Raw genomic sequence first — 12,176 nt, forward strand, 5'->3', positions numbered from 1 at the left:
TGTGTGTGTCTCCCCCCACACACACATACACACACACACTCTCTCTGTCTGTATTCCTCTGTGTCTTTGTCTCTCTGTCTCTGTCTGTCTGTCTGTCTCTCTCAACGTTACCTTTGTCAAGAATATATCTTCAAAATGCAAGACCCACTTATTCTGGCGGGTATTTTTAGACAACTATTTCGTCTGTGCTGATATAAACACTAGCCTAAGTGTCTTCAAAAAAAGACTACAATTATTATAAACATAATATTATGATAAACTTTAACTAGTACTTTAGTTAGAATCACTGAAATTATATTTAAAATGCCTTCTCTATGTCTTGTATCTGTCTCTGTCTTCGTCGCTCTCTGTCACCCCTTTTCTGTCCATCTGTCTCAGTTTCTGTCCGTTTGTCTATCTCTCTCTTCTTCATTATCTCTTCTTTCATTCCTTGTTTTCTTCTGTTTCATCAAATGTTCGCACGTGTGTGTGTACTTAATGCTTCCTCTTATGGTTTTGCAGAGTGGTTTATTTCTCCCCACTTTTTTTTTTATAAGTTGTGTGTAAGTGTCTCTATTTTCCTTTTTTCTTTGTCTATGCAAGAGTAACTTATTTTCCTTGCAAGGCCAGGATATCGACGAAAACAAATCATTGCGGACATATTTCTTCCCATAATAATGTGTGTGTCCGTGCGTACGTACGTGTGTGTGCGCTCTCTCTCTCTCTCTGTTTGCATGTGTGTGTGTGCGCGCTCTCTCTCTCTCTGTTTTATGATCCTTTTCTTTTAGAGAGATTTTGAATTACCCTCTTTAAGCCCGCTTTGCCCCCATTTTAAATTTTAACTGTGCTAGTTTTTCTTTACGATCATGTTGTTACAGACGGACGGACAGACAGACATACTGACTGATACACACACACACACACACACTCTCTCTCTCTCACACACACACACACAAGTGTATGTATTTGAGTGTGTCCAAATGTCCTGTCTGTACTTCAAATACTTTGTGTCATCTTTGTGAACAGTTTCATTTCATTTCTCTGTACCAGAAGGGCTGCATGTATAAAAGCATAATACAAGCATAACTAATTCGACTTTCCTCATTTTTCAAAAGTTCGTTCAATCATCATTCTGTCTGTCTCTCTCATTTCATAAAGTTGGTGGTGTTTTGTTTGTTTCTTTCTTTCCTTCTTTACTTTTTTCTTTCCTTTCTTGCTGCCTTCTTTCTTTTGTTATTGTTGTCTTTTCCCGTCCTGCCCCCCACCCCCCTCCTTCATTTTCTTCTTCTTCCTGTTATATGGCTTTTCCTGTTACCCTCAAATAAAAGTCGAGTTCGTGTTCAGTCACTCACTCATTTCATAAAGTTGATTGTTAGTTTTCTTTCTTTCTTTCTTTCCTTTTTTTTCCTACCTTCTTTCTTTCTTTTATTGTTGTCTTTTTTTTCGTCTTTATCCCCCTCCTCCTCCATTTTCTTCTTCTTCAGGGCATGGTAGAAAAGAAGCTTAGCTTGCAACGTTTTCCTGTTACCCTCAAATAAAACATTCGACTTCGTGTCAACTCACATCACTCACTCGGCCATACTTGTGTTGTATTGCAGGAAAAACGACCATCCTGTACAAAGTGAAGCTGAACGAGGTGGTGAGCACAATCCCCACCATTGGGTTCAACGTGGAGACGGTCACTCCAGTCAAGGGCCTCACCTTCACCGTCTGGGACGTGGGCGGCCAGGAGAAGATCCGTGCCCTGTGGAGACACTACTTCATGAACACTTCAGGTACATGCTGGTTTGGTGAGGGAACTGGTTTTGTTTCGTCGTCGCCGGGTGGATGGGTGGGTGGTTTTGTGAGAAGGTGAAAGGTGGGTCAGAGTGGTGGAATGAGGTGATGTGAGTGAGTGGGTGGGTGGGTGGGTGGGTGAGTGAGTGAGTGAGTGAGTGAGCGCGCGCTCGTGTGTGTGTGTGTGTGTTGGGGCAGGAAACGTTGAAAGAAGTATTTGAATCGGTTTTGCATCCTAAATCAGCTCCGTTCACTTCAGTTTTTTTCATTTTATATCAGCTGAATTCACTTTATTATGATAAGCGTATGTTCTATATAGATGTTGCTAGTGGTATATACTCATTCGTTTTCAGGCCTGATATTGTCCCGAGCGCTCGACTGGACACTGAGCTAAATAATAAATAATTGTGTTGTTCAGTCATATGCAAATCGAGGCTTTATCAGGCACGACAGCACAGTAAACACAAATCTATATATTATTTAAATTGAAGCTTAAAAACACACAGTTGGACATGGTGAATGCAGTGTATGTTAGACACACACACACAAACACACACACACACACGCACACTGTCACACACCCTCACACACACACACACTCACTCACACACACACATTTATTGCTCACTGTTCACACCCTGTCTGTCCCCCCATCAAGGTATTCTCTACGTGGTGGACAGCACGGACAGAGAACGCTTCGATGAGTCCCGCGACGAGCTGATGAGCATTTTGAGCCACCCGGATATGTCAGGGGTTCCTGTGGTGGTTCTGGCCAACAAGCAAGATCTGCCGGGTAAGTCACTGAACACCCCTCACACCCCCCCACTCCCCACCCCCTCATTTCATTGCCACCCTTCCCTTCCTTCAAAAAACAACACCTGCAGGGTAGGTCACTCAACACCCCCCCCCCCCGCCCCTCTCAATTCATTGCCACCCCCCCCCCCCCCCCGCTTCCTCTGACAAACAAGACTTACCCAGACGGGTGCAATAGTCGAATGGTTAAAGCGTTGAACTTTCAATCTGGGGGGTCCCGGGTTCGAATCACGGTGACGGCGCCTGGTGGGTAAAGGGTAAAGATTTTTCCAATCTCCCAGATCAACATGATCATGTGTAGACCTGCTAGTGCCTGAACCCCCTTCGTGTGTATACACACGCAGAAGATCAAATATGCATGTTAGAGGTCCTGTAATCCATGTCAGCATTCGATGGGTTACGGAAACAAGAACATACACAGCATACCCCCCCCCCCCACCCCGAAAATGGAGTATGGCTGCCTGCATGGCGGGGTAAATAAACAAAATGGTCATGCACGTAAAATGTTAATGTCTGTCTGAATGTGTATGTGTGCGTGCCTGAAATTTGATTGAATGACACAGGAAACGAATGATGAGCGCCCAGTGGCAGCCGTCAGTCGGCTCTACCCAGGTAGGCAGCCTGTTGCGAAAATGACCCCGTGTTTGTAATGCGGTTAGAGCTTGGTCTCCGACCGAGGATAGGCGCTATGTAAGTATCCATATCAGTTATCAACTGATCAATAAAACCTGGTAGGTCACTCAATCCCCTCCCCGAACCCCCTCCCCCACCCCCACCCCTCAATCCATTGCCATCCCTCCCATCCTCCAACAAACAAGGCCTGCTGGGTAGGTCACTCAACACCCAACACTCAACCCCCCCCACTCGCCCTCAGTCCATTGCCACCCCTCCCTTCCTCTAACAAACAAATCCTGCCTGGTAGGTCACTCAACACCCAACACTCAACACCCCCTCCCCCCTCAAGTCATTGCCACCCCTTCCTCCAACAAACGAGAGCTGCCGGGTAGGTAACTCAACACCCCCTTCCCCTCAATCCAATGCCACCCTCCTCCAACAAACGAGAGCTGCCGGGTAGGTAACTCAACACCCCCTTCCCCTCAATCCAATGCCACCCTCCTCCAACAAACGAGAGCTGCCGGGTAGATAACTCAACACCCCCTTCCCCTCAATCCAATGCCACCCTCCTCCAACAAACGAGAGCTGCCGGGTAGGCCACTCAACACCTCCCCCCCCCCCCCAATCCATTACCACCCCTCCCTTCTCCTACAAACAAGACTTATCTGGCCGTTCACTCAACAACCCCCACACCCCTTCGATCCATTGCCGCTCTCCTCCAACAAACGAGACCTGCCGCGTATGTCACTCAACACCTCCCCCCCCCCCCTCAATCCATTGCCACCCCTCCCTTTCTTCAACAAACAAGTCCTGCCGGTCACTCAACACCCCCTCAATCCATTGCCATCCCCCCCCTCCTCCGACACACACCCTTGCCCTCTCAATACAGATGATAAGGTATATACTGTGCTTATGTTATGTATGTACTGATACCGTGTGCCTTGCCGTGTTCTGCCATGTTTGTTGTTGTTTGTGTGTGTGTGTGTGCGTGTGCGTGTGCGTGTGTGTGTGTGTGTGGTGTCTGAGAATGAGAATGAGATATATGTGTGTTTCCTTGTGCCATTGCAAAGCACGATGGGATTTTGGGAAAGCAATCCAAGAATAGACTAATGATTATGATGATTATCATTATCATTATTATCATCATTGACATTGTTGTTGTTTTTGTTTTTAATATAATCGTCATCACCATCATCATCATTATCATCTGTGTGTGGAATCTCAGACTCATTTATTTGTCATGAAAAACTAAAAAGAATCCATAGATACAATGTGGTAACAAAGCACAAAATTTGCATTTGTATTTCTTTTTACCTCACAGATTTATGTGTGTGAAATTTGGGCTGCTCTCCCCAGGGAGAGTGCGTCGCTACACTACAGTGCCACCCATTTTTTGGTATTTTTTCCTGCTTGCAGTTTTATTTGTTTTTCCTATCGAAGTGGATTTTTCTACAGAATTTTGCCAGGAACAACCCTTTTGTTGCCGTGGGTTCTTTTACGTGCGCTAAGTGCATGCTGCACACGGGACCTCGGTTTATCGTCTTATCCGAATGACTAGCGTGCAGACCACCACTCAAGGTCTAGTGGAGGGGGAGAAAATATCGGCGGCTGAGCCGTGATTCGAACCAGCACGCTCAGATTCTCTCGCTTCCTAGGAGGACGCATTACCTCTAGACCATCACTCCACTCCAAATGGGTAATAACTTCCTGTTTTCAACCCACACACACAACAACAATCACCGCTCCTAATGTTTTTTCATGTGTTGGCATTCATAAACATGCTCAGCTACTTGAATTTGCAAATTGTCATTATAAATCAAAGTATATCATCATCATCATATCATTCTTCTTCTTCTTCATCTTCTTGTTCTTCTTCTTATTATTATGAACATTAGTAGTAGTTTATTTGTTATTGAAAAATATTGTAGCGTGTCTGGATCAGCACACATGCTTCGCTGCTTCCTGAGTGGTAATAGTATCATCATCATCATCATCATCGTCAGTGTTGTCATCATCATTATCATTTTTTGTGTGTGCGTGTGTTCCAGAGGCGGCCAGTGTGTCGGAGGTGGGTCAGAAGCTGAAGATCACGGAGCAGCGGAAACGGAAGTGGCATGTGCAGGGCACGTGCGGCACCTCTGGGGAGGGCGTGTACGAGGCCATGCAGGAGATGGCCAGGCTGGTGAAAGACTTCAAGAAGAAATCCGGAGACTGAGTGAAACACTGGCCCCATACTGAAATACTGGTGAAATTGGAATTTTGAGAGAGATCGAGAGAAAGACAGAAATTGGGGCGAGGAGGTAGTATGGACGGAAAGGGGGAACGAGAGAGAGAGAGAGAGAATAGGAGTGGGGGTGGGGTGGGGGCGGAAGAAAGAAGAGAGAGAGAGAGAGAGTGGGGAGACAAAAGAGAGACTCAGACTCAGATGGTCATAGATAGCCTACCTTGAAGAGTGTCTGAACGTCATACAATAATAATAACACGTGCTAGTCTAAAATAGCACAGAGTGGAACACCGAATAGTCTATCATAAAGTACCTGACTGAGCGAGTAGAGGCCATAATTCCATAATTCTAGAGTCTGATACCATATCCATTGTAAATTTGTGTGACTGCAGTTTGTGATCAAAAAACGAAACCACTGAAACAATCATTATTATAAGGTCTCTGTGTAGATTCATTTGCTCGATTTCGAAGGAAAAAATATTTGTTAATGTGTATTTGCTTGTTTGCTTTCGTGTGTGTTTTTTGTGATTGTTAACTTTTTTTTTTTTTACATCACTCATTTCATTTTATATGGTGTGTGTAAAAGATGGTCATATATTATGTTCAATGCCCCCACGGGGCACATGAAATCAACCTCTTGTCTTGCCTTGCGAACTGCGCGATTTGTATGCTAGCTTAGCTACATTGTGAAACAGAATGGGAGTTGTCGTTTGTGTTGTTGTTGTGTGTATGTATGTGCGTGCTGTGCTTGATTAAGCTAATAGATTACTTCGCTCAGAAATCGTGTTCACAAAAGGCTTTTGTTCACCAGTGTTGATAACAGTATTATGAAGTTGTAAACCAAGCTCTTGTTCGATCAGATCCGTCTGTCAGTGTGTGAGCTGATTCACAACGAAGCGACAGGAACATGAAAACCGAAACACAACGAGACTTGAGGGGAAGGAAACGTGCACGCTCCAGTAAGCTCTCCTAGTTTCTGTTTCCCATTGTTTATTGTAGAGAGGATAGTCTCTCTCTCTCTCTCTCTCTCTCTCTCTCTCTCTCTCTCTCTCTCTGTGCGCGTGCGTTGATGTATGTGTGTGTGCGTGAGTGTGTATGTGTGCGTGCGTTTGTGTGGAACGGATGGTGAGTCTGTGGGGGTGGGGGTGACAATGTCAATGTTTTCACAAACAAGCAAACAAAAGACAGTCACTTCTCCGTTTTCATGGTTGTTTTTTTTTTTTTTGTTCGGGAGGAGGTGGATGATTGGCGGAGATTACCTTGGAACACTTGGCTCTAAACACGACAACTGGACACTTTACACGGTGCTGCTCATTGGCGAAATTATCAGGTTTTACTTGGGCCTTGGCCCGTCTTCAGTTTAATCAGATTTGTCATCTTCACCTTGACGGGTCCGTCACTTTGAAAACTGCTCCTTTCTCTTGTTCTGTTTCTGTACTTCTGTCTGTGTTCCTGGTGACAATTTGCTTGTCTACTGTGTGAACGGAGTTTTGTGAACAATACACTTGAACATTTCGCTTGGAGAAAGTGTGAATGAGAATTTGTAAATGATTCAGGCAACCATGGGTAAGATGGAATCAACGTTTGCATGTCTATAGTGTGAAAAGAGCAGTGTAAATAATGCTTGCATCGTCGATGACAAATACAATCAGGCAATTCTGCCACGGATACACGTAGAGACGAAGGTGGATACGTGTTTATCCTGTCTGTGATATACTGTATTTTTTTAATTGTTGGTGTGCAACAAGAAATGCTGTAAAAAAATTTTTTTTGTTGTTAAGTGTATTAAAGTATATGGTTGAATGACTGTGTTTTATGTGCATTCAATTACTGTGACGGTAAGCGCACGGGTGCGCATGTGTGTGTGTTTGTGTGTGTGTGTGTGTGTGCGCGCGTGTGTGCGTGCGCCCGCGCGCGCGCGCAAGTTACATGTTAACCGTCTACACACACACACACACACACACACAAAACAAACAGGAAAACACATTCAGTATATATAAGTGATAAGGACGTAACCATGAACAAAATGGCTGCTGATTATCCTAACCGCTTCCCTCCTCTACCCATCCCTTTTGTTTATTAATGTGTTTATTTATTAATTTTTTAAAGATCCTTCGAAGCCTACCCTTCTTTTCATTCTCCTCCCAAATCTGGCACAAGACAATGAACTGGGAACGTGATTCTCGGTCATTTTCTGTCGCAGAATAAAAAGGGAAGGTGGGGTGGGGGGCAGTGTTTCGGCATTCGCGATCGACGGAAATGGCTGTAGTTTTATGGCAGATTGAGTTGAACTGCAGTAAACGCAAAATACTCTTGCCGAATTATGTGACAGGAATCAGTCCTGTATACAATGGGCGTTTTCTTTAAATGTGTTATGGGCCCATGATTTTGCAACAGAGTTAACTGCAAGCGACAGAATGATTGACACGGATGCGAATTGTGTACTTAACGTGTGGCTGAATACTGCAAATGGGATTTCCCTATTCGCCCTGTGATCTGCTTTTAGCAGAAACCATGCAGGAAAATATAGCTGTTTTTTTTACCATTAGCTACATGTCCAAGTTCATGCACAGACTCATTGGTTTTTAAATGGGTTGATTTCTCAGAAATCAACAATGTTCTGATTTATGTCTGGTTCAGAGAAACACGGTCCCTACAGCCTTTTCAAAGAATCGTCCGATATTGTCAGTTAGTGGCAGTGAATAGATGTTCATAAAAAAACAAAAAACAACAACCCAGTTAAAACACGCACACACACAAAACAAACAAACAACAAAAACAAATAACAACAACAATAACAACAACAACAACAACAACACACACACACACACACACACACACACACACGCACACACACCAAAACAAACAAACACCAAAAACCAACCAACCAACCAAACAAAATAAGATATACGACAAAAACTGAAACGTTTACTTATTTTCTATCGACTCCTGTCACGGGGAGTCTCGACAGGTCTTTTTTGTTTTTGTTCTTGTTTTCCTACGTCTACTTTTTTTTCTTTTCTTTTTTATTATACAACCTAAGTTTACAGTTGACTTCACATATATCCATGTCTATCTGTCTCCGAGCCTGTCTGTCTGTGTCTCTCAGTCTCTGTATCTGTCTCCCTCTGTCTTTCTCTGTCTGTCTGCCCGTCTGTCTATCTGTCTAACTGTTTGTATTGTCTGTCTACCTCCCTTTCTCTCTGTGTGTGTGTGTGTGTGTGTGTGTGAGCGCGCCCGCGAGTGTGTGTGTGTGGGTGTGTGTATGTGTGTGCGCGCACACAGTTCTGGCTTAAAAATTTTTTTTTTTCCAAATAAAACTGTCTATGTTATCGCATAACATTCTTATGACTAGCTTATTACTAGTTTACAAGAAAATGTCAGTCTAGAACAAAAACCTATGTTTTTGCCCGTTTGCCTGATGAGATATGCATCAGCTTTAAGAGAGAGAGAGAGAGAGAGAGACTTGCCTTATGCACTCCCCTTATGGACAGAGAACGAACGTAGATTACAACACATTACTGTAGGTGGAAGGGTGGCCTAGTGGTAACGCACCCGACTGGGAAACGAGTGTGCACTCCCTCCTTCCACCTGAGTGGTGGTATGGATTCTAGTCATTTGGATGAGACGATAAACTGGGGTCCCGTGTGTAACATGCACTTAGTGTACGTAAAAGAACCCAGGGCAACAAAAGGGGTTATCCCCGGCAAATTATGAAGAAAAATCCGTTTGGTAGTAAAACATACGCAAATGCAGACAGAAAAAAACAGAAGAAGAAGGAAGGGTGGCGCTGCACTATTGCGACGCGCTCTTTCCGGGGAGAGCGGCCCGAATTTCACACACAGTATTGTGTTGTGCAATAAGTACAATACAATACAATACTCAAGGAAGAAACACGTTCTGACCCAAGGGACTTCCGAAAAAACAATAAAGCACAAACCTGCAAACGAAAACGAACTTAAGCTAAAAGGGTATAGGTATGTATGACATGCCTAATTGCGAACAGCGTGTAATTGCGAACGGTTCGTGTAACGCCCCACTTCCAAGCGTTATCACCACACACATTTCATAATTCATCGTCTGCTTCGACCTCGTTCTGATACCTTAATGAATATCCATTTCCAAAAACCCGGCAGTCAAACATAAGCTGTTTCAGTCTATTTCTGCGCACTTTCTTTTCTTCTCACACCGCTGCCAACCAAGTTTACAAACGTAAACTGTGACACGGTTTGAAAAAGCTGATTTAATTGGATATTTTAGATAAATTGTGCATTTCATGAGGGAAGTCAACAAATAAAAGGAATAGTTATATCAGTGAAAATGATATTCACAGTAATTGTTCCTCGTCTTTAAAATCTCTTTCGGTTACCTACATACTGAAACTGAAGCTAAGATACATTGCAGGGGAGAGATGCAGACCCACAAAGCTTGTACATTAATGTTGGCACATGATTTATATTGATCGATTAACTTATCTTAAATTATTTCCCCTTAATTTAGTGTCGAAGGGTACGTTGCGATCTCATTGTATCATAATTATATATTTTACAAGTCTTGTTGATGTGTCTTGAGATCAGTTCTCTGCACCTCAGTACAGTTCCACAAGAAATATGAATGAAAAAAAGTACAACAATCAAATACTAATACAAGAAATAAAGTTTTGCTTCAGTAATAGAGTTACTAATGTATGGAATGAACTATACCACCTAATGTGAAACAAACACAATCAACTAATTCATTTAAGAATCAACTGGACAAGTCTATAAAATTCTCAACTATTATCAGAAAGTTTGATGAACAAATAAAATGGGAAAATGAAGCGTCGAACTTTGACCAAAATTTCTACCAAAAATTTGTATGAAACAAAGAAGGGGACTGTCTAGAAACTTCAAAGCTAGCCTTGCCCCTGTCCTCCTCCTACTACAACAACTACTATTGTTTAATTGCGCAGCAGAGGCAGAGGCCTGTATCTCATGATTATCTGAACTGTTATATCTTAAGTGCATGTCCATAATCTGTCCACAATAAAACCAGTGGAGTGATGGCCTAGAGGCAACGCGTCCGCCTAGGAAGCGAGAGAAGCTGAGCGCGCTGGTTCGAATCACGGCTCAGCCGTCGATATTTTCTCCCTCTCCACTAGACCTTGAGTGGTGCTCTGGACCCTAGTCATTCGGATGAGACGATAAACCGAGGTCCCGTGTGCAGCATGCACTTTGCGCACGTAAAAGAACCCACGGCAAGAAAAGGGTTGTTCCTGGCAAAATTATGGAGAAAAATCCACTTCGATAGGAAAAACAAATAAAACTGCAGCAGGAAAAATTTTAAAAAAAGAAAAGAAAAAAAAAGGGTGGCGCTGTAGTATAGCGACGCGCTCTCCCTGGGGAGAGTAGCCCGAATTTCACACAGAGAAATCTATTGTGATAAAAAGAAATACAAACACAACACAAATACAAAACATTGAAACGGAGAAAAAAATCACCAAAGATGAAAAGTTACGTCACCATGTACGCTCATGTCACAATTTAAACGTCATTCTAGCCAACACTACGTTGTCAGTGGAAAACAACGTACTCTTTCGTGCCTACCAGTTGTACCCGTAACTCATCAAGGGGAAAGACCAAGAGAAGAGCTAGGTGCACAGAAAAGCTCAAGCCCCAGCACGTTCTAACATCGTGATCGATGCGTAAGTTTTTAATCGTAGTTTTCAGTTGTGTATGATGCTTGACTTGACTTGACTTGACTTGACTAGACGACGGTTTAGGCCTCTCCCGAGGCCTGTTCGTGTTCCTAAAGAACTATTACTGAAATAGTAGCATGCGTGGCGAGCGCGGCTAGACCAGATCAGTTGTCTGACAGGCTGGGTTATACAGGCCAGGTAGGCCCCTCCAGTGTTTATCTAAGCGGGTTTTGAAGGCATTGACTGATGGCGCCAGGACCACGGAGTCTGGGAGCCCGTTCCATTGTGTCACTACTCTGTTAGAGAAATAATTCCCCCTGACATCAAGGCGAAAGCGTTGTTTTTGGAGTTTTAGGGTGTTGCCTCTGAGGTTCCCACTAAGTGACGACTGGAACACTGGCCTCTGTGCGTCGTAATGCCCGTGAAGGTATTTGAATAATTCGATCATGTCCCCTCGCAGCCTCCGGTGTTCCAGACTTGGCAGCCCCAGCAGTTTCAGTCTCTCGGGGTAAGGCTTCTCCTTCAGTGGGCCCAGGAGTTTTGTTGCTCGCCTCTGGACGTCCTCGATGTCACTACATAGTGTTTTGTGAAAGGGTTGCCAGACACAATGGCCATATTCCAACAGTGGTCGGACGAGGCTCTTGTACAATTGAACAAAAGTTGTCTCTGTTAAGAAATCAAAAGATCGCCTTATGAGTCCAACCATTCTGTTTGCTTTGGATGTCAACTGTGCAACATGTTCCTTGAAATTCAGTTTGTCATCAATGAGTACACCCAGATCCTTTTCACTTGCAGTCTCTTTTAATATCACCCTTGCACTGTCGTCCTCTTGATTTTTGCTTGTCATGTAATATGTTGCCTCTGACTTCTGCCCCCCCAGTTTCATTACGCTACATTTCTGTGGATGGAACTTAAGCATCCACGTGTCAGACCAGTGCTGAAGTTGGTCAAGGTCGTCCTGAAGCTCTTTTGGTCCCGTCTCTGTGTCACTTCTGTTGAACACTTTGGTATCATCCGCAAACATTTTTACTGTGCTCTTAACTCTAGCTGGGAGGTCGTTGATGAAAATAACGAACAAGACTGGCCCGAGCA

The 12,176-nt window shown here is 43.7% G+C and overlaps 1 protein-coding gene across 2 annotated transcripts in view; it reads left to right on the forward strand.

Annotated features, from left to right (window-relative positions):
* The window catches only part of LOC143285888 (ADP-ribosylation factor 1-like), an 8,411-nt gene extending 1,209 nt beyond the window's left edge, over positions 1-7,202 (forward strand). Inside the window, exons 2-5 of one of the 2 annotated variants that reach the window (XR_013055733.1) lie at positions 1,578-1,754; positions 2,414-2,548; positions 5,232-6,366; positions 6,642-7,202. Coding sequence is in view for 1 of the 2 variants with exons in the window: in XM_076593333.1 (XP_076449448.1) it covers positions 1,578-1,754; positions 2,414-2,548; positions 5,232-5,398 (479 nt within the window). In the remaining variant the exon portion in view is untranslated. Of the gene's footprint in view, positions 1-1,577; positions 1,755-2,413; positions 2,549-5,231 lie in introns of both variants that reach the window. The other variant, XM_076593333.1, reaches the window with a different exon arrangement.
* The last annotated feature ends 4,974 nt before the right edge of the window (positions 7,203-12,176 follow it).

Source organism: Babylonia areolata, chromosome 9 (genome assembly GCF_041734735.1).
Source record: "Babylonia areolata isolate BAREFJ2019XMU chromosome 9, ASM4173473v1, whole genome shotgun sequence".
Classification (NCBI taxonomy): Eukaryota; Metazoa; Mollusca; class Gastropoda; order Neogastropoda; family Buccinidae; genus Babylonia; species Babylonia areolata.